Source organism: Mus caroli, unplaced genomic scaffold (genome assembly GCF_978045245.1).
Source record: "Mus caroli unplaced genomic scaffold, Mus_caroli_1 scaffold_13, whole genome shotgun sequence".
Classification (NCBI taxonomy): domain Eukaryota; kingdom Metazoa; phylum Chordata; class Mammalia; order Rodentia; family Muridae; genus Mus; species Mus caroli.
The window spans coordinates 77,425,689-77,448,589 of NW_028227268.1; the positions used below are offsets into that span (position 1 = coordinate 77,425,689).

At 43.6% G+C, this 22,901-nt stretch overlaps 1 protein-coding gene across 3 annotated transcripts in view; it reads right to left on the reverse strand.

The window, feature by feature from the left end:
- Clint1 (clathrin interactor 1) overlaps positions 1-11,555 on the reverse strand; it is a 58,485-nt gene extending 46,930 nt beyond the window's left edge. For 2 of the 3 annotated variants that reach the window (XM_085830094.1, XM_021176535.3), the window contains exon 1: positions 11,321-11,554. In XM_085830094.1, the coding sequence (XP_085686220.1) occupies positions 11,321-11,361 (41 nt within the window). In that variant the 5' untranslated portion in view covers positions 11,362-11,554. Of the gene's footprint in view, positions 1-11,320 lie in introns of all 3 variants that reach the window. The other variant, XM_085830093.1, reaches the window with a different exon arrangement.
- Positions 11,556-22,901: the final 11,346 nt, after the last annotated feature.

Genomic DNA, 22,901 nt, shown 5'->3' on the forward strand with positions numbered 1-22,901 from the left:
GTGAGGGGTGTAACCTAACTGTTGACCCTGAGTTTGGGACCTCACTTGAATTTCTGTCAGGAATGGCGTTTGAGCACTAGGACCTTCACCAGGCGTTGGTTCTGCCTGGCTCTTCCTAGTCGGGCCGCGTGTCATACTTGAAGTATCCAAACTGAAGAGTACTCAGTACAGCGTTGTTTGTTTTTAATGTGCAACTTCACAGAGCCAGTGGGTCCACAAAAACCCCAAGGTCTGGCTTAGTATTGTCCAGTAGTCTGCAGAGCTCTGAGTAGAAACTGAGTAAGACTTGTTAAAGTATGCTGGAAACAAGTAAGCTCTCTACAGCTTATCTCAGTTACTATGTAACATTTAAACTTTTGGAACCTATTAGAAAAGCACAGTACCTAGTCAGGTACATACAAATCTAAGATGCTATTTCTATGTGGTCCATTTTAAACATAAGAAACGTTAGGAAAGGTAGATAGTAGTCAAACCACGTTGGGCATATCAAAGTGACCATTGTACAAAATCCAAAGGACATGAAACTAAAGAACTGTGGAAGTTATTCACACCAATTCACCACTGATTCTGCAGTGCAATAACTCCTGCAAATGGGACATCAGTCTTTGAAACTGATGCCAGAGAATGCTTTCATGACACAGTGAAGACTTCCTCTCTCACATATGAAAATATATGTTTTCCCTCCATTTTGAGTCTGCTAACATAACAGGTGGTATGTATGTGTTGGCGGTGGGGGCTACTGCAAGAGAACAGTAGATCTCTCTCCTGTGGAAGGTGCACGGAAGAAAGGGCAACTGTCACATCTGGTTCTAAAACTTGTAAATACTTTTTCCAGATGAGTGTTAATTTGCAAAAGGTTTACACCATTAACTCCCTTTTAGGATAATAACCAAGCCAAGCCTGTTTGGTGATGCTCTGGAAGAGCAGCAAAGACTGCAGATCACATCCTGAAAACAGGTGGCTGTGATTTTAGCCTAGACTCCTTTGCAGGTCTGTTAGCTCAGGATGCTCCAGGACTTCTGTAGCCAATTTCCTCACTAGGTTATTAAACCTGTGGGACATGGACTAAGGGGCGTGCATGCTCAAGATACACGGTAGACATGTATAAGTTGCCAAACAATAAAAGGTACTTCAAGAAGACTTTATTACCTTTAAGGATTAAGTTTAAAAATGTGGTCCTGATGTTCACAGAGGCCAGGAGAAAGTATATCTGCTCCCCTAGAGCTGCAGTTGCAGATGGTTAAACAATTATGTGGATGCTGGAATCTGAACTTGGGTCTTTTGTGGGAGCAAGAAAGGCTCTTAAACACTGAGTCCTCTCCCTAGCCTCAAATGTAAAAATATTCATTTTTAAAGAAAGATTTTTTTTTATATGTGAATGTTTGGCCTGCATGTATGTATGTGCACCACATGTATGCCTGGTCAAAAGAGTACTTTAGATCCCTTGGAATTGGAGTTATCGATGGCTGTGAACCACCTTGTGGGTGCTGAAACTGAACCCAGGTCTTCTACAGGAGCAAATGCTCTTAACTGCTGAGCCATCTCTCTAGGCCTCCCAAAAAATATTCTTTAAAAAAGAAAGGAAAGAAAAGAGAGAAAGAAAGAAAGAGAGAGAGAGAGAGAGAGAGAGAGAGAAAAGAAAAGAAAAGAAAAGAAAAGAAAAGAAAGGAAAAGAAAAGAAAAGAAAAGAAAAGAAAAGAAGGAAGGACGGAAGGATGGATGGATGGATGGATGGACACTAACTGGCATTTATACTTGGTAAATAAAAAATGGTCAGTCACAGCTGCCTTTATTACCACATGTACCCTCATGCAGAGGACAATCTAACAGGTACCAAGTTAGCAAGTTTAACAAACTCATTTAAAAATATTTATTAAACACCCACTGTATATCATGATATTCAGGCACTTAAGCAATTAAAAAGAGCAGAAACTGTAACAGACAACTACAAGTAAATAGAGGAAGGCAAGGCAGGGCTGGTGTGAGAGCTCTTGGGTTATAAAATACAGCAGCAGCCCAGGGCAGTGGGGGAAGATAAGGGCAGAGGGAGAGTCAGATCACAGAGGTGAGATGAGACGCCACTGAAGGATTCTGAGCAGAACTGACTGGTATGTTTGCTTTTAGCAGACATGTCTATGCCATGTAGTCCAGGGAGCCTGGAACCTATGACTCTCCAGCCTTAAGCTCTTTAGCACCAGGTTACAGGAGTGAGCGACCACATGCAGAGCTGCCTGGATATTTTAAGGAACTGCTCCGCTGCTCTAGGGAGTGTCTTATGAACTCATCCCTATTACTTTATGTGTGCAGGATATGTGTGCATATGCCAGGTTGAAAGAAAGAGAAGGGGGGGAAGAGAGAGAACATTTCTGTATATGTGTGGAGTCAGTTCTTGCTTTCCACCTTTACATGGTGTGATGGCCATTCTTGCTTGTCATCTTGACTATATCTGGAATGACCTATAATCCAGAAATGAGATGTTTTCTTCTTGGTTTGAAGTGAGTGAATCCACTTTGATGTAGAAGACACACACCTTTGATCCAAATCTTAAGGCTGGAAGACGCAGGGCTGTATTTAATTCAGATGCTGTGGTGGGAAGGCATACCTTTAATATAGGCCATACCTTCCACTGGAAGTCTACATAAGAACACAGAAGGCAGCTTTTTATTCTTTGGTTGCTTGCCTTCTCCTTGCTAGCACATCTACCCTTTCACTGGAGCTGGAGCTTACTTCTGCAGGATTCCAGCACTTACAGAAGGCCAGCTGAGACAGTCAGTCTTGTGGGACTGAGCAATTACTTACTAGACTGTTGGACTTTGCATTTACAGCTAGCCACTGATGGATTAGCTGGACTGCGGCTGTAAGACATTCCACTAAGTTCCGGCTACATACATACATACATACATACATACATACATACATACATTCATAAGTTCTGTGACTATAGAGAACCTTGACTGATCCACCTGGATACCACAGGTCAAACTCCAGGCTCCAGACCAGTACAGCAGGTGTCCTTACTCACTGAATCACTGACCCATCACCCCAGTCCCGTTATAAACTTTTATTTAGCTTTGTGATAAATGAACTACATGCCAAAAGTCCATTCAACAGCACACATAAACATAGCCCATACATGGCAAAGTAAGAATATTTAGGTGGGTAAAATACAAATAACATTTGGCTTTATCCACCTGGAAAGAGACAAATACAGATGGGGCACACATCTGTAATCCCAGTACCTAAGGATCACAATCACCCAGCCTGGATATATAATGAGGCCCTGGTTCAAAAACAAGCGAAGACAATAATAAACTGGAGAAAAATTACAAAAAACAGCAGCAAATCTGATGCATTATTTTTTCAGATTTGTTAAAAATGCATGAAATGTCAAGAAAAATAAAATAAAACTGAACTTAGCTGGGTGTGGCAGGATATGACTTTAATTCCAGCACTGGTGAGGCAGAGGCAGGCAGATCTCTGTGAATTCAAGGTCAGCTTGAGCTATATAGTGAGTTCCAGTACTGCCAGAGCTATGCAGACCCTGTCTAAACAAAGCAACAACAAAAACCTGAATTTACAAAGTATGTCATTTCCACTACAAAATACAAAGTTGTCTAGATGAGAACTAAGTGAAATGCGGAAAAAAAGCATTTGCAAAAATGACCAATGACTGTAAGAGTGTGCATGTCAAGAAACACAGGGCTGGGTGTCCAAATGCACAGCTTGTCTTGCAAGCACAGGGCCCTGGGTTCAATCCCCAGCCCTGCATAATTCAAGCATGATGGCATTCCCTTCTCACCCTAGTATTTGGGAGGTAGAAGCAGGATGATCATAAGTTCAAGAGAGTTCAGGGTCAGTGTGGGATACATGAGACTCTGTTGTAAAGAAAACATAATTGGGTATGGTGGTTCATGCCTATAAGCACTTGAGAGACAAAGGGGAGTTGATCTCTGCAAGTTCATCTACACAGAGTTCCAGGCCAGGCAGGGTCATATAGTAACTTTCTGGTTTTTTGTTTTAAAGAAAAGAAAAAAAAGATTACAAAATATATATACATATATATTCAAATTATACACAGCACTTAAGTACTCACCTAAACTAAGAAATTAACAAAAAATTAATGTCAAAAGACATTCTAAAAGAATCAGTTGCTAGACTTTAAAGTTAAATACAAAACCTACTGTTATGTTGCATACTAACAGAATCATGTGCATTTAACCAAGCAATAGTTTAATCTACTCAGATGTAGCTATATTTTGGCTTCAACATGGGAACGTGTCACATTCCTTTACCTGTATTCAACTTTCAGATTGAAGGGTCCCAGTGAGTTTAAAAGGATTTCACAGCAGACCTAGAAAGCCCTTTTTTCACATATGCTATGCATTCAGGTCACATGATCATGTTTTGGGGATGGAGAGAGGGTTCAAAATCACTTAAGGCTCTTGCAAAGAACCAGAGCTGGCTCCCAGCACCCCATCAGGTGACAGCCACCTGTTACTTCAGTTCCAGGAACTCAACGCCCCCTGACCTCTAATTACACATTCATGCAGGCACACACAACATTCAGATAAATACAAAGTAACTAAATCCTCAAGAGAGAGAAACTGTGGATTTGTAACCACATACTTAAGAGGTATTGTACCAGTTAAGGAAGAAATGCAGGCTCCAATTGTCATTCATAAAATCTTGTTTTAGAGAAAATGTTTTACATAAGCAATGTTTTTTAAATCTTACGGAAATACAAAACAAGCTGAATGGCGCAGTGGAACTGGCAGGTGGAAACTGCAATATGTCTTTCCAAACACTTCAGTCTTCAATATGTCTTTTGAAAGAATACTCTTGCAATATGCTTCACAATATTCATGTAAAAGCATCTATGATTTGGTAAAAATAACCCAATGTATGCACAGCAGTGTCTAGGACAAAAGGCTGAGCATGGTAGAACATACCTATAATGCCAGCACTCAGGGTAGAGGGAAACTGGTGAAAGGATTGGGTTAGGGCCATCCGGTATTACACAGCAAGTTCTAGCCTGGGGAGACCTTCTCAAGAATAAAATAAGGAAAATAAAAACCAAACAACAAGAGAAAGTAAAAAGTCCTAGACAAAGAGTGCCCACGGTGGGGCTGGAGATGGCTAGTGATGAAGAGCACTTGCTGCTCTTGCAGAGGACCCCGATTTGGTTCCCAGCACACAAGTGACACTTCACAATAGTCTCTAACTCCAGTTCTAGAGAATTCGCCTCTTTCTTCTGGCCTCCACAAGAACTGAACAAGAGCAGAGAACACACATATATGCAAACATTTATAGACATCGTATAAAAACAAATACCTATTTTTAAAAAGCCCATTGTGAACAGTGGGCTCATTATTAGGACACAGGTTTTACAGACTAGTAAATCATCTATTGTATCTTTATTCTCTTACTATACTCAGTGTCCTAAGTGTTAGTGATTACTGTAACGAAACAGTAACAACGGATTACCCAAGAAGGTAGGTATCACTTTAAAAAAGGTTTTCTGCGTAACACCCATGAACCTTTAAAACAAATGACCATGTCTTATTTAACAGTTGGGGAATCAGAGGAACTGCTCTAACACCACAAGGACTGTTTCTCAGTAGATGGGGAATCAGAGGAACTGCTCTAACACCACAAGGACTGTTTCTCAGTAGATGGGGAATCAGAGGAACCACTCTAACACCACAAGGACTGTTTCTCAGTAGATGGGGAATCAGAGGAACCGCTCTAACACCACAAGGACTGTTTCTCAGTAGATGGGGAATCAGAGGAGCTGCTCTAACACCACAAGGACTGTTTCTCAGTAGTAGTGTTAAGATGCCAACCCACGTCTAAGCTTTGATCCATCAGTGCCTTCCAGATTCAGAAAGCGCTACCTAGAGATACCTTTGGCTAACAAAGATCAATGAGCATACCGAAGTAGCATAAGAAAGCTCATAGGATATGACAAGAGTATGTAGTCCTGAAAGTAATGTATAGCTGGGACTTAAAAGTGTTAACTCTGTATATAAGAAACACCACAAGTCTTAAGAATGTACTTCCAATCTAGGAAGCAGTTTTGCTTCCTCAAACTGGAGCTTGAATCTAACAGTTGACTAGACACAGTTGTCATTTTATAGGTGATAAAGGGGACAAGGACATTCACATACCATGATGACAGTAGAATTCAGACTGAGAGAAATTCAAATAACCTAGGCCCTTCAATAACAAACAAGCAGAAAGAGATTTTTTTTTTAAGTTAGAGTTTGACTTACAGAATAATAGCTTAAGGGAGACTGGCATATCTGGAGAAGAAATATCTACTAATCAAAACATTAGAAACAAATTATATAGGGCTGGAGAAGTGGGGTTCAGTGGTTAAAGGTGACTGCTGCTCTTGCAGAGGACCAGGATTCTGTCTCCAGCACCTACATAGAAAGGCTCACAACTGACTGTAATTCTAGCTCCTGGGATCCAACATCCTCTTCTGGTCTTCATGGTTTACTAACATACACAAGCCCCCCCCCCCCATAAAATTTAAAAACCATGCACACAAATAGTAAGATAACTCCTTTTGTGTTGTGTCCATGCTCCTTTTAGAACAAATTCATTTACAGAACAGATAACACGATATAGTATCTGAAATTTGCTTTAAAATGCATCCTAGACTATAGGAGACTGTCCTACCCATTCCCACCCCCTAAAAGAAAGCGGTACGCATCAGTACAGGCAGCACAGTGAACTTCTAAAACCTTCCAGAGGCATTATTATTGTACTTTTCACAGCTAGATCCTTGATACTGGCACTTATTTTCAGCTTTTATTACACAAAATTTCAAATATGACTTCCTAAATACTAAGCACTTTAGCAACTAACTTATTATTTAACCATTTTTTTCTTCTTAAACTATTAAATATCATAAAGGAATATGAAAAATAACATAAGAACACATGTATTCATGCACGTACACACACACAACTGTGGAGCCACATTGTAAAAACTAAGAGCATGACTAGTAAGCAATGCTTAAAATAAAAATAGCTAAGTACCTTCAGTGGACATATTAGTGAACACACACAAGTACTTGTGAACTGAAACTAAAATGCATACTGTAAGGTACAGGCAGGTAAGGGCTTTTAAGGTGAATCCGACAGCAGTGCTAAACACTAACCTAAGCGTCTGAACATTACTTGATGAAATGCTAGCAAAAGGGAAACTAACTCATCTTTCTCTGAAATTAAATTCTTAATACCTGCTTGTGTCCTGTTAGCAGAAGAAAAGGAGAATAATTAATTCATTGTCTAAGCAGCCACAATTCTCAGCAACTGGTTCTGAGCAGTTGTTCTCAGAAGATCAGAGCTGACAACCACCTTCTTATCCTTGATTTCAAGTTCCAAGAAGTGAGAAAAGACTTACGGTCAAGATGAGGGAGAACAAGAGTCGGGGATGAAAGGAAAGCAAAACCAAGAGTGTTCGTTCACATTGCAGTGGATGGAGCAAAGTGCTCTGCCAAGTGTGGGCCTCACTGTGCGAGTTCCACAGAAGTAATCTAAGTCACAGCAAATGTGCGATCTGTTCCAACAACTGAAGATGCTGTTCTCTCAACAGTAAGCTTTCCCATGGAGCCAGTCAGACTGCAAGAGCAGTGCACACAGCTCTACCACATTAGCTAAACATCTAGGAAGGAAAATGTCTGATGCCGACCAGCTCAGGGTGGGAGGGGACGCTAACCGAGAGAATAACTGAAAACGGACTGTGAACTGCAGATGCCTTGACCTTACACAGGCAGGACTGTTTAAACAACTGTGCTACGACAGGTCTGCTGGGGAAATCCATGACTCCCTGGGAGGAAAGAGAGGCTGAGCTGGCTTGCAGAACCAGCAGAAGCTCCTGGGTACTAGAACCATGCATGTCACTTTTGCCAGATCCCCCAGATTCCCAGAGAAAAATGCTAGAGCTACAGGACTTTCAAGTCATTCCTTGTGTGGGATTACAGATTATAAATGTATCCAGTTTGTTACAGTTTTGAACTCGGGTCATAGGTAACACCTAGCTAGCTACAGCTACAAGTTTCTTCACTTATCCTTTCCTGCCACAGTTGCCTGTGAGCAGCTAGACAAGATGGGAGGAAATGGGTGCCCAAGCTCTGGAGCCTGTGGTCTTCCTTATCTGCTGTCCTGCTGTTTCATAATGTTCCGTTCTAGACCATTTTATACCACCAGGAGGTACAACCACAAAGGGACACTATCCCCTATTCCACAGAAGGCTTCAGACAACCACGGGCCAGCATTTGCAATCTCTCCTTACTTTTGAGCACAGCACCACACAGAGCCCAAGTGTTGCTCTGGGGAACAGAAACATTTGGAAAGAGGACATTTACCTTTTTGAAATACGTCATATTTGCTAGTGGATATACCTTATCTTAGTTTTCCTGAGTCATGAGCTGTACTTATTGATTACTTAAACATTTAAATATGACATTCCTTGGCCATCTTTTTGTTTATACTTTGCTGTACCCAGGACTTCCACATACCAGGAAAGCATTCTACTACTGAGCTCTATCCCTCGTTCTTTATTTTTACCCCACAAGAAAGGGTCCTCCTTAGCCTAGCTGGCTTCAAAGGCTCTATGTAGCGGACAATGACCCTGAACTCTTCTTGCTTCTGCCTCCCAAGAGCCAGAATCACAGGTATGTGCCACCATGCTTTAACTTGCTGCTCCAGCACTAGGATTGAACCCGTGGCCTTCTATATGCCACACAAGCAAGCACTCCATTACTGACTTATAGCCTTAGCCTTTAATCACCATCTAAAAAGAAATGTTTGGGTTTTTGTTTGTCATTTCACTGCTGGCTCTGTGTGTCCGCACACGTGTGGCGGAGGGTAGCCATGTTAGTCAGAGGCCTTGGATTACTTGGAGCTGGAGTTTGAGGTGACTGTGAGCTGGCACTGGGAATTATGTCCTGGTCCTCCCTCCAGAAGCTTAACAGAAAAGCTATCTCCCAAGGTCTCTTTGATTATCATATAAAACAAATAACAACTATAACAAAACCACACTCTTTTCACACTAAAGTGTCCCTGGAAGACCATGATTTTCCAAAATGTGCCTGCTAATGTGAAATACTTGTAGTTATTGTTTCCTTGATAGAAACTTATTCCGTCAAATACCCAGCGAATCTGAAGGTGTATGTAGCCCACACCCATCATTTTACAAATAAGAAACCTGAAGTTTGGAGTTCTTCAGCGTCAAATTACACATAGAGCTGGTTAGAGGCAGTACCAGAACCTGAACTCCTACCATTTTCTTGTAATCTACCAGGGCATCCATGCTAATCTCTTGACTGTTTCTTTCTCTGCCAGTTACCTCATAATTGTGTCCCTCTAAGAAACCAATCAGCCACTCTATGAGTGTGTTCCACCCCCTCATGATTTTCTAAGCATACAGTGTAACAACACTATGTAGTTCTGTACAATGATTACATTTTAAAGAATTTTAAAGAATTTATATAAAGAAAATATCTAGTTTGGAAAAAAAAAAAAAAGATTTTTCCTTCCTGCCAGTTAAAGAGGAAAATCAACTGCTGAGCACTCCTCAGTAAAATTGCCTCCTGTTTCAACTTCGGTGTGTCAGGTATTCAAAAAGAGCTTTGGGAACGTTCTTGGTGACAACAGTCTTATACATCCTTGAGTAAATTGGCTCAAGGCTATAATCCACATTGAGCAGAACCAAGAAAAGATAGCAGGCTGGTTTCACTGTCCCTTCAGACTGAAGTATCGTACACTTGGTAGGGGGTGGGCAGGGGGTGGGTTTCTTAGTAATTTTCTTCAGCTATTCAGACTTGGAAGCAGAGGTGTGGCAATTTTGTTAAGACCTCTTTCAACTTTTACACTAAGCTGGTATTCTCTTCCTTATATGATACACTGAAAACAGCCATGGATCTGTAAAAGAAATGACTTTTCTCTTTGGCAAAAACAGAGCTTACAAGTAATGAAATGGTCCCAGGTAAATTTCTGCACACTTAATGGGAAAACTGAATACTAAAACCACCAAAGCAAAATCTTTTCAGACTCGCAGCTTCTCAGTGAGGTTTCTCTTACTCCAAAGTCAGTGGGAAAATTGTTCTCTTCAGAAGCACAGACATGAACGTGCTGTATTACAAATCATCCTAAGGAAATGGAAGCCCCTGGCTCTTCACCCTCACAGACTAAGAGGGCCACAATGATCTTCATCCTGAACTGGAGAAGGCAGGAATACTACAAAGTTAAGAACTCAGCTCTTTCGGTTCTGAAAACGGTACTCTGCACTTGACCGATTCCTTGGTAGCAAGCAAATCTGAAAGCACCCTCGACCTCTGGTTCCATCAGAAGCGTCAGACAAGTTGCTTTAAAGAATGTTGTTTTCTGGGGTCAAAAAGAGCTTCTATACTTCCTGGTTTCAGGTTAGGTGGGTGGTTCAAAAGAACTGTTTTCTTACCACGCTTATTGCATAATCACAAAAACCCAAAAAGGAAGAGGGCTGGTTAAATATTTAAACTCTTATTTCCTGGTGACCTAAAAGACTACTGTTATTTTCGATATGCTCAACTTAAAGTGTTAAGGGTTTCTGAGTATACTAAAAACACTGAGTTATTTTACTCTGAAAGGAGTTAAAAGCAGGTCAACAGGATATAAACTGGGCTTCTTTTTTTTTTTTTTTTCTTCACCCTTTAGAGGAATTTTTATTTACATGATGGCCCACCCCAAAAGGAAGTGTAGTGGGAAAGTTAGAGGAAAACAATCACAGAAAGTTGTCTGGTCATCTGCTTTCACTTAAGTGTGAAAAACCCGAAGGGCGAGTCTCCTCTTGAGCAACTCCAGCCTGTCCACAGTGACCACTTGTTACACCTCCCACTCACTCCATTGCAGGTTCACTAGAAATTCAAAGGTGTCTACCAAGGTAAAGGGCATACCAGGCCAGGCCTAAGGTGTCTCCGAAAAACACCATGGGGGTTACCGGGGACCGGAGCACCGCGTCCCCTCGCCCCCAAGCCGGGCCTGCTGTCCAGGAGGCCAAACTCCAAGCTGGGTACGACGATCAAAGCATCCGTCTGCCCGGAGAGGGATAGGGGCGCGGTGAGGACGTCCCGGGGAGCAGGGACCGGAGCAGGGAGGGGGGTTTTGAGCCACGAGAGGCTCGGAGACCGAGGCCCAGGCCCGCCGAGGCCGCCGCCTTCACCAGGCCGCAGGGCGGGGGGGCGTGCCGCGTGTCCCCGCGCGCTGGACCACCGTGCGCACGCTCCCCGCCCCCGCCGCGGGGCCGGCCGCAACTGCCCCCCGATACTCACGCTTTGTCCACCAGCTCCCGCACCTTCCACATGTTCAGCATCGCGCCCCGCGCGGCCCGGCCCGCCGCCGCCCGCCGCCACTCTCCACGGACCCCGGGACGCCTCCGCGCCGGGGCTGGTCCAGGTCCGGGTCGCCGCCGCCACCCACCGCCGCGAACTCTCCCTAGCCGGAGCTCCTACTCCCGGCCACAGCCACGGCGCCGCCAGTGACACGTCGAGACGCGGCCGCACCGGCGCTGCGTGGGGCGGAAGTGGCCGGCTTTCCGCCCGCGCCGCGCGCCGCACGCCGGGAATTGTAGTCCGCGCCCTGCGCCCCTAGAGCGTGAGAGGGCTGAGGTCGCTGCGGTTTGGGGACCTCTGACACAGCCTCCGGGTGATTGCCATCACAACAGTTGCAAGACTTACTCGCGCTCACCTTCTTCAGAAGTACAACACTGATGCTAAGCACGATTACAGAGTGTGATTGGCGTGCGTGTTCTTCATCTACGCACGTGTTTCTGCCTTTGCTTCCAAACATCTAGGCGTCTATACATCACTGAACCTGGGATTCCAGCCCTGACCAGTGTAGAATTTTATTCTAAATCCTTCCCCACTCTAGTTTTATGATACAATGATTTTATCTGTAGACAGCGACCTAGTACCTTCCTTAGATACTTTGTAACAAGCCTCAGAAACTTAGTTCACATTAGTTGGGAAACCAGAAAGCCACCAGTACACATACACAGCATACCTATATGTGTTTTATGTGATATACCCAAGAACTTTGTGGCTTTGGTTTCTAAAAGCATACATAATTTTTGAGATCTGCTAAAGTAATTTCCACTGATCAGGTTTTTCACTTAATATGTCAGTCAAAGCTTGTGATAAAACTTGAAATAATATTACATTTTGTTTTAGGCAATTCCTTAATTTTTATAAGTTTTATCTGCCCTGGATGCAGACTGCTTTAATCCAGCACTCATGTTGGGAGCCAAAACTAAATTCTTTATAATAATCCAAGTGAACTACCAAGTCTTAGGACATAAAGTTGGACCTCCTCCCCAAGGTGACTAAGTCCAGACAAAGGTCACCAATGGACTGTTCCCAGATGGACCCCCTCCTCAAGCTAACTAAGTCCAGATGAAGGTCACCAACAATTACCACAAGATGACTGACACAAACAGCAGATGTCATAACCACAGGATATACTTTTAGATATCATTGTAGTCACCAAGGAAAATTACCACTGCCCCCTCCCCTGCCCTTCTGCGTAAGGGTTATTTCCCCTTTTGGTATAAAAACTACAAGTTTTGCTGAATACAACGAAGCCTTGACAAGATTCAGATTGACTCTGTGTCTTTTCTGTGCTTGCCTTCCTTTCTCTCTCACCTCCCCCCATTTGGTTTTAGGAGGAGTCCCCTCGAGACCCATGAATAACTGGATCTGCTGGACGGGTCACACACAGAAGGCAGAGGCAGTTGAATCTCAATAAGTTTGAGGACAGTCTAGTTTACATCAGAAGTTCCAGGTCAGCCAGGGTTACACAATAAGACCTTAATTTTTAAGTTATAATTAAAACTTTTAATTAAATGTTATCTATTTGTAAAGAAATAAAATAAAAATTACTTAAATGTTAAAATAAAGTTATATATGTAAATATATATGTACTTATACATATACATTTTTTTAATTAAAAAAAATTCTGCCACTATTTACTGAGCATCTTCAGGGTGTTACAAGCGAGGACTACAGCTGGGGCTCAAGTTCCCTGGGAGCTTCAAGGTCACTGGAGGAGGGACATAACAATCAAGAAAATATTTAATTAGAGAGAATAAGTGTTTGTCAAAATCAAGAACATAATGTTACAGACAATAATGTCAGAGAAAAAAACAACAGAATATTCAGGGCTCTTTAAGGAGATTGAATGTAAGCTAAAACTGGAACAATACAAAGGAACTGGCTGTAAGAAGATCAAGAAAAGAATTATTGGGGGAGGGAACACAAGACAAGTAAGATTCACAATGAAGGGCAAACAGTGGCTGTAAATTGCCAAGACCTGGGCCCTCTTATTCCAGATCCTTCAGTCAAGACATCAGTTTGCATTTACTTGGTTCTTGGAAGCAGCTTTGAAAGCATTCCAGTATGGTCCCGAAAAAGAAGCAAACAAAACTGAGAACCACAGAGTGCAGAAACCAAGACAAAGCTGGCTCACATAGTCCTTAAGATAGGGGCCCTAGAGATCAAGCTAAGTCAGTTGGAGCCATAGGTTGGGAAAGGAGGCAAAGAGGTGCAGAGGTAATTGGAGAACCAGAGCTTTCAAAAAAAAAAAAAAAAAAAGTGTAATTTTCCTGTTGAAAGTATTGTCCAGCCCAAGGTTCAAAGGCTGGAATGCGGCCAGGGCAGATAAGAGAAACTGCTTTGCATCAATAAGAGTTCAGCAAGTTAACTTTCAGACAGGCCAGTCATGAGGACACCTGCAGAATGAACTCGGCACAAAACAAGCAGTGTCCATACCCTGGGTAGTGCACAGCTGGGCTCAACATTTAACCACCAAGCACACTGTGAGCATCTGATACTCTCAATCAGACTTCATCTGAGGTGTCACCTGTGGCATGTTTACAGCCACCCACTGGGACCATCTAGAACCCTTCTGCCCACCTGTTACTTGAGAGAGCCCCCCCCCCCAAAGGGAGTTTGTTTAAAGGGTGGTCTCCTGAGATTAATCATTTGCATATCAGTCGAGTGCTCCATTTTTACCTTTTTATCATGCAAGTTTGGGAGCAGTTTCCATAGTAACTTCTTTATAGCGACTTAAATGTCCAGGGTAGAAAAATAAATGAGAAGGTGCCCTGCCCATCCCTCCTCAGGAAGATATATTTTTCACTAACTGAACCAACGCTTTGAAGTAAGACTAAACCATTATGTGCTTTGAAAGCCAACATACTTAGCTCTGTTGCATGCCATGAGCAGTCACAGACAATGGGCATCTACTGCCTAGTCCAGGTGGTTGGCTCTCAAGTGGTCCCCTAGAAGAGGTTTTATTCAGAGAGCCCAATATGGCAGCCATGGGACAACACTTTTATCAAAGATCACAGTTGGGATCTTGGATTTCCAGGTTCCTAGCTTCTTATTCAAATAAGTAAAATAAGGGCTTACACTGATTTTCAAAGCATCAAGAAAACTTCATTTAAAGCAAAGCGATAGAAAAGATTAGAATGCACTGCAAGGCAGCAGCAGGCTATGAGAGTGAAGGACTTCAGGACTCTGATTCATGCTTGGCCCTCCCTCTCAGGGAGTTTAGGAGGCGGGGTTTGGTGGCTAAAGAAAGTAATGGGAGTGGTGGTGTGTTCTGATTAATAGATGAAGTCTTAGGATCATTTTTATGCTGCACATGTTCCTTCCCAATTATGCATAGGCATAAGATGATAAATAGGTGACTGTCCCCCAAAGGTCATTTGAAGACATAATTTTGCCTTATTCTTCACACACCTAAACACACTTCAGGCTGGATTAGCATTTCTGGTTTTTACACATTGGGATTATAGTTGGACAGAAAATTGTCTGGGTTCGATTGTTGTTAAGTGAGGAGAAATTCACTCCCTTGTTCCGGGGAGGATATGGGTGGTTAGATGTAGGTGGGATCTTAAGGTTTCTAGGAGCATTGTTCAGAGAGGGGTTTGTGTTTGTGGTACATGCAGGTAAAGGAGATAGGCAGCCACGTGAATTATTTGAAGAGCAGTGTGTGCATAACTCAAACTTAGAAGACTCCCAGGTTCTAGACTCTTGCATGCTTGCCTGCTTCAGCACTATCTAAACTTCCAAGAGGACCAGGTGGGTGGAGCATGGTGGCTCACACCTGTAATGCTACATCTGGGGACTCAATCAGGAAGACCGCTACATACTGTGTTTCAGTACAGCCTGAGCTACAGAAAGACATGCTGCCTCAAAAAAAAAAAAAAAAAAAAAAAAAAAAAAAAAAAAAGGGAGGGTCTTCAGCAGCTAAGAGCACAGGCTGCTCTTCCAGAGGACCAGGCTAGCTTACAACACTCTATAACTTCAGTTCATTGGGTTCTAATGCTGTTTTTTGGCTCCCATGGGCACTAGGCACAGAAGTGGTGCATGAATATACATTTGGGCAGAACATTCAGAAAAGAAAGAGAAGTGGTATGGTAATTCAAAATGAAAACAAAAAGTAAACAAAGCAAGCAAATAAACAGACCAAAAAGCAAACAACAAACCTTACCCAAAAAACAAAGGACCAATTGCAAGGTGTGTGGTCAGCTGACACTTCTAGTCGGCCTTTGCTAGACTGTGGGTTCTTCTATTTCCTACCCTTTATCACCCCTGGTTTCACTGCCTATCATTAGATGGGAGAGAAACAAAGACATAGGACACACACACACAGAGCGAGAGCAAGAGCGAGAGCGAATCCCTGAATCTAATTTCTTTCCTTTGTTTCGTCTTTGAGCACAACTACAAATGAACCACAATTAACCTCCAACCCGACCACACACACACCCCATGACCTGACCGGCCAACAACCAACAACCCCACCTCCTGGGAGCCTAGCATTTATATATCATCTGAAAAGTTCCCAGAATGTAAAACGTCACACAATCACAAAAACTATATGCAGCCGTCAGAGTCATGCCTCTGACTTTGATGAGGCAAATCGGCCAGCTGCTGCAGACAGTCCGAAGCAGCCCCTCCTCCCCACACCTGGGAGTAACACGAAAGCCCATTTTTATAACATTTCTGTAAAAGAAACCAAAATTCCAAAATTGTCACTACTGACACCTTCTAATGGCCTCTCTTCTAGGACCAACTGTGTTCATGCTCAAAGTGTGCAGAAGGTGGTTTCCGCCCAGTGTCCCACCCACTTCCCTCACTCCCGGGTAATCCGAGCTTGGTTGCAATGCGTGCTCACGTGCCCACTCGCTTCCTTCTCTCCCTTCACCGCTGGCTGGACTGCCTTGGGGCTTGAAACTCTAGCCACCTATTCCTACTCTGAATTCCTATTTTCTTTCCTACCCACCTCATAAACATCTACATCACTAGTTCCCTCTTAGCTTCTTGTTTATAGTTCCCAGACTGACCCAGAAAGCAAAACTGCACATCTGGGCTTTCTGTATTTGGGTCCTGACTCTTGACTTCGATGACACCTGAGTTGTCTTCCTCTTTAGAAGGAAGAATACTTCCTTTCTAAATGTGTAGTGTGGGCTGCCACAAGAAGTCAGGTGGATTATAGATTGTGCAACCCCCTGGGGCACCATGTATATAGACTATCACGAATGGCTATATAATCAACTAGGAAGAATGTGGTTAAAAGTGTGGCAGAAGAGTTGTGAACTAAATAGCTGGGTATTGTGGTATGCACCTTCAGACCCAGCTCTCGGGAGGTTGAACTGGGTGGATCTCTGAGTTCTGGGACAGCAAGTTCTAGGCCTGCCAGGGCTGCATAGAGAGTTTCTGTCTCAAAATAATAATAATAAAAAAGTGTTATTGACTGAAATTCTGAGACTTGGAGTCAAGTTGGCTGGATTTAAAATTAGAATCGTGCCGGGCGTGGTGGCACACACCTTTAATCCCAGCACTTGGGAGGCAGAGGCAGGCAGATTTCTGAGTTCCAGGCCAGCCTGGTCTACAGAGTGAGCTCCAGGACAGCCAGGGCTACACAGAGAAACCCTGCCTCGAAAAACCAACCAACCAACCAACAAAAAAACATTGGGAACCGAGAAACAAGCTTTGGACACATAATAAGTATTGTCAAATTTTTCTCATTCTGATTTTCATTTTACCTGGATGCAAATAGGCATCTCAGAGTTGAGAGGAAGATGGCTTAGCTCCTTGTGAGGGGTAGTTAGCCTTTGTTTGCCATTAATCACACTTGGTGGAAGCAGGTAACTTTGTCTCATCCAGGAGGCCAACTTTAGGGATGATGATTCTGACCAGCCCAATTTGGACCGTGTATTCATCAAGGCTAATCACCTCCAGGGATAACTGATTGTTTTGCTGTGGCTCGCATACTTTCCTCCTTCTCACAGCTGAATTTAAGGAGGGGCAACTCTAATAGAGCCATACCACTGGGGAACTTTGATGCTGACAAAGGCAGCCACTGAAGTTGAAGTTAGGGACTCTGCTTTTTCAGACCAAGCAAAACAAAACCTAAGTAATTTTCTTTTCTTTGTTTGTTTGTTTATTTTTGCCAGAGCTGGGAATGCCCTCGACTAGGTTTTACTGTTTCATTCTTCCTAGCTGTGTGACTTCTAAAGACAGCCAGGTCAGGGAGAGCAAAAATAAAAAGAAAGGCAGGAGGAATAATAGGTAAGAGACTTCAAGAAAGATGTGAACGCCTGTGGCCACTGCCCGTTGCCATGTAGACAGCAGGCAAGTTGACTATTCAGACTTGCCCTCGCTAACTGCCTGTTCTGCTGATATGGGCCCTTCCTGGCTGAAACTCAATCCCCTTTGGAGCACTCAGGCGCTCAGTGGGGCTCAGATGGGCCTCCTCAGAAAGCAAGATGGTATGCTGCAGGGAGAAGGCAGGCCATCCTAGAGATGGGCAGGCCTGGATAGGAGTATAGATGAGACAGTGTGCCTGCTGCCTGTGTGCCTCCCTCCTGCTGCCCCGTGTCCTTTTCCTCCTGAAACAGAAGAGCCCAGGGTGGACAAGCTACCTTCTCAAAAACTTTATTTCTAGAAGGCCAGGACTGCATCAGCATGACTGTGGGAACTTGTTCTACACAGCCAAATCAAACACAGATTTTGGGTGGTTATCAGAACCCATGGGCTAGCTTGTTTCTTTTTCTTTTCTTTTCTTTTTCTTTTTTTTTTAAAGATTTATTTATTATTATATCTAAGTACACTGTAGCTGTCTTCAGACACACCAGAAGAGGGCGTCAGATCTTATTAAGGATGGTTGTGAGCTACCATGTGGTTGCTGGGATTTGAACTCATGACCTTTGGAAGAGCAGTCAGTGCTCTTAACCTCTGAGCCATCTCTCCAGCCCTCTTTTTCTTTTCTAGATCTATTTACATTAGCATTTTTATGTGTTTGAGTGTTTTGTCTGTATGAATATATGTGCACAGTGTGTGTGTGTCTGATGCCTATGGAGATAGAAGAGGGTGTAGGATCCCCTGAGACTAGAGTTACAGACAGTTGGGAGCTGCCATGTGAGTATTGGGAGTTGAACCCAGGTCCTCTGACCACGGAGCCAACTCTCTAGCCCTGGCTAATTCGTTTTTAAAGAAGGGGATTTCTGAAAAAGGCCAAGTATCTTGAGAAAACCAACTGAGGTTTCACCAGTTTCTGAACTCTCTCAAGTCCTCTTGAGAATGATGCTCTGGGGTAAGAGCTCAGCGCTGTGGAACAGTGACTGATGGAAGGATGACTAAAGGATGGACTGCTTGCCTTTAGTGAACCATGAATGTGACCAAAGATTGCATCTCTATTGAATGTGGTAGAAATAATCGGCACCAGGTGTGTTGTCTTTCTGGGATAGCCAATGTCTATCACTTGTGGGTCATCTGTAATAGTAGAATTAAGTACTAGATGTCACCTGAAAAACTTGGTGTCCAGGAGGGAACCCTTGTCCTGTACACTGTCAACTTTCTACACAGGCACATGTGAATGAGACCGAGAGAGGACAGACTGCCCAGGAAGAGTTCATATGTGCCAAGCATGTACACACAGGAGTGCTGGCAATGAGTAACACGAGGGGGGGCAGTTAGAAATCTGGGCTCATATTCCTAACTCAGTAGGGGAAGAGAGCAGGGAGGAAAGCCACCTGTGGGCAGGATAAGTGGACTTTTAGAAAAGCTAAGGAAGGGAAGTTTATGACAGTACTTTTCTATACAGTTGTGACTGATCTTAGTGTTGTCTCCAGGGCCATAAAACCCCAGCCAGAGAAGGACCTTCATGGTCAATGTACTCTTGGTCTCTGTCCTTTGGGGCAGACGCCTTCCTGAAAAGGGAATTTATGGTAGTCCTCCTCAGAGTTTTCTGAAATGAAGTCAGATAAGGGGGACTTCCAGAAGGCTTCTCTCTGTACTCAAATGTCATCGAATCTCAAATGTCTTTAGCTTAATTAGTTAGCTAACTTTGGGGTACTGCTGGGCCTCCACACTGTCAAATATGGGTGACAGATGTAGAAACAAAAGCTGAAGAGAGATAGATGATCCAGGGCTGTGTGCCAAGATCAGAAGTATCAGCTGTGGTATCTGCATGAACCTGTGTCAAACCTGGTCTCTACCACAGAACTGTGTGAATTTATCTGTGACCCCTCAGGTCTAAGCACCCTCATTGTCAAATTGAGTCTCAGTCTTACTGGGTTGTTGGGAGGAGTTGATGGGTTGAAATATATTAAATTTCTACCACAGGGGATGAAAAGATGGTTGGATAGTCCAGAGATCTCAAGTTGGGTTCCTAGCTTCCAACTCAATTTAGGAAGCTCACAATTGTCTATGCACTCTTTTGGCCTTCCTAGGATTCTATACTCATACATGCATACACAGAGACCCCTAAAATCTTTTTAAAAAATTCTACCAAAGCACTTGGCATCGCTTAAATGCAAGGTCTATTACTGTTAAAGGGTTTATATCCAGACAGATAACTCAGTTGATGTGAGAGAGAGTATTGGAGGAGGCTCATTAACTCTTGCAATAAATATTTATTTGGGTACCTCATTGAAAAAGAAATGTACTGTAAAAACCAGGCCCACTTCCTGTTCTCAGGGAGTTTTCAGTCTCAGGGAGAATTTACATACTAAATAAACAATGCCATAATCAATTTGTCTCACCAAGCTCTGATGAAGACCATGAAGGACAGGACAGAGTGAGAATGCCGTGTGGCACTTCATCTAGATTGGCTATGGGCGAGGCCCAGAAAAGGCCTTTTTGGCAGGGTGACACTTCAAATAGGAATGGAAAGATAGTTTTTAGGGGAGAGAAAGAAAGAGCAGTCTAGGTGGAGAGATGAGTCTATGTCAAGGCCTCAGGCAGGACGGCACTTAGTTTGTGCTGGGGCCTGAGAGAAGGGGTGGAAAGAGAGAGAGAGAAGGGCATCGATGAGCTTGGGAGGTGAGAGGGAACCTGAGAGGTCTTAGCTTGCTCAACTCATCCTTGGTTGTGTTTCAAGTCCATCTGACTTGTGTGGACTTCATGGCCCACAGTATTATGGCTTCTGACTTACAAAGGTTCTACCATTTTGGGGAGGGAGAGCAGAAGATTGGGAAAGGGAGGGAGTGGTTTGACACCATCACTGCTTTGGGACTATTATGACAGGTGGCACTCCTTTATGGTTCTAGCTCTCCCTGAGTCTTTAGGCTTCGGGGGACAATGTTTTTACTCTGATGGGAACTATGCCTGCTTTTCTAAAAGTTGGGTTTTCTCACTGTCATCTTAGTTTCTAAGTTTCTAAATGTTGGCTTTCCCTTGCCATGAAGAGACACCATGACTAAAGCAACTCTTATAAAGGACGACCTTTCACTGGGCCTGGAGAACAGGTTCAGAGCTTCACTCCAACTGTCACCAAGGCAGGAGTCAAGGCAGAGTCAAGGCAGTGTCCTGCAGAGATGGTACTGGAGAAGGAGCTGAGAGTTCCTCATTCAGAAAGACTGATTTCCAGGCAGCTAGGAGGAAGGTTTCTCAAAGCCCACCCCCACAGTGACACACTTCTCCAACAAGGCCACACCTCCAAATAGTGCCACTCCCTACGGGCCAAGCATATTCAAACCACCACACTCACTCTGCCCACCTTACTGTGAGTTGCCCCTTCTTAGGGTTTTAGCCATGCTTTCCATACTCTTCTCATACCCTGAATATAAGAATCACAACTTGGTGTATTTTTGAAAAGTCTTTCTTTTGTTTGTTCAGTTGTATGTGCCCATTAGTGTGGTACCCGCAGAGACCAGATGAGCTGAAGTCACAGATAGTTGTAAGTTGCCTGATGTGGGTGTTAGGATTTAAACCTGGGTCCATTGGAAGAACAACAGTACACACTCTCAACTGCTAATCCATATCTCCAGTCCCGGAGACTTTTTAAAAGGGCATTTAAAAACTTTTTTGTATGTGTGTGAGTGGGTGCATGCCATGCCATGCCATGCCATGCCATACATGTAGAGGTCAGATGATAACTCTGTGGGGTGGGCTCTCTACTTCAACCTTTGCGTGGGTTCCAGGAATTTAACACAGATTGTCAGACATGACAAGCACACATTTTTTCCCAGTGAGCCTTGTTGCCTTTATCCTGGCATGGAGGGCTTTGCATGTCAAATTAAGGACTTGCTGTTTTTAATAAAAATTTTTTTGTAGTCCCAGCTGGCCCTAAGACCCAAATCCTCCTGCCACAGACTCCCGAATGCTAGGATTATAGGTATGTAGCCAAAGATGCCTTTGAACTTGTGAACCCTCTAACTCTACCACCCAAGTATTGGGATTATAGATATGCATCAATCTGCCCTGTTGTGAAGTGCTGGGGTTCAAACCCATGGTATCATGCATACTAGGCAAGCATTCTACCAATTGAGCCTCCTGTTTCTTTTTAACACCTTTCTATCAGTACTTCTTGAACTGCTGTGGAGCCTACATTCCCTTTCAGAGGGCTTCTCATAGCTTTCATGGATCTACAGTTCTAAGAGTCCCCTCTGCCCCACCCCCTACCTCACATATTTCAGGCTCCTTGGAAAACTTGTGTTCCTCTCCTGCTTCTAGATGTGGGTAGGGAGAGATGTCCGGCTTTTCATCTCTGATGCAGATATTAACCAGAGTCGTCTCTCTAGAGTTTTGAAGGATTTGCAAGCGCCTCTTGGTCTGGGCACCCATAACCTTTCCTGGGTTGTAAACTGGGTCATGTTACTAGCAACAGAAAACCTGAAGTTGTTTTCCATGACAGAGTCCAACCTTAACCATTCAGGTGTTCCTTCCTAGTCCCCACCTCTGGATGGACGAATGCTCCTGTGGTTTTGCTCCAGGTCAGGACTCAAGGCCAGCTACTGGGACAAGCAGTGATGGTGTGGGTCACCCGCTCAACAGGCACCACTGTAGCCTGTCACCATCCACATCCTTTCTCCCATTGTCTGTGATATCCATTTTTTTTTGCATTTATCTTCATGCAGTCCTTCTTTTTTCTTTTTTTTTTCTTTTTTAATTTCCTAACTCGGTACTTCTTTAGAGTGTGTCTTCATGCCGTCAGCTGGATTTTTGTAGCTCTTTGGGTGGGGAGAGCTGCCAAGGCTTGGTTCACACTGTACAGACCCTCCCAGAGGTGAGGCTGCTTCTTAATGCGTTGATGTCACTGGTCCCAGAACCTATTCCTTTGTTCTTTCTTGTTAATGCTAAGTATGCGTTCTGGCGACACCCCATGATTATAGAATTTAAGCATTTGTGCATTGTTCAGCTTGCCTTGGTCTCTGCAGGGAAGCTGCTTTTCTGGTGTGCTGGCAGTGTTTCCAACCATGAGTTGAATCTTGTAGTGAAACTTAATTTCTCTCTGGCAAGATTCCCAGTAGGAATGTCCTTTTTCCATGATTCACCCGAGAGACCGTTGAGACATGGAGTTGGCCAGGAAAGAGAAGATCTGAGAGACCCCAATACCTAATGGGAG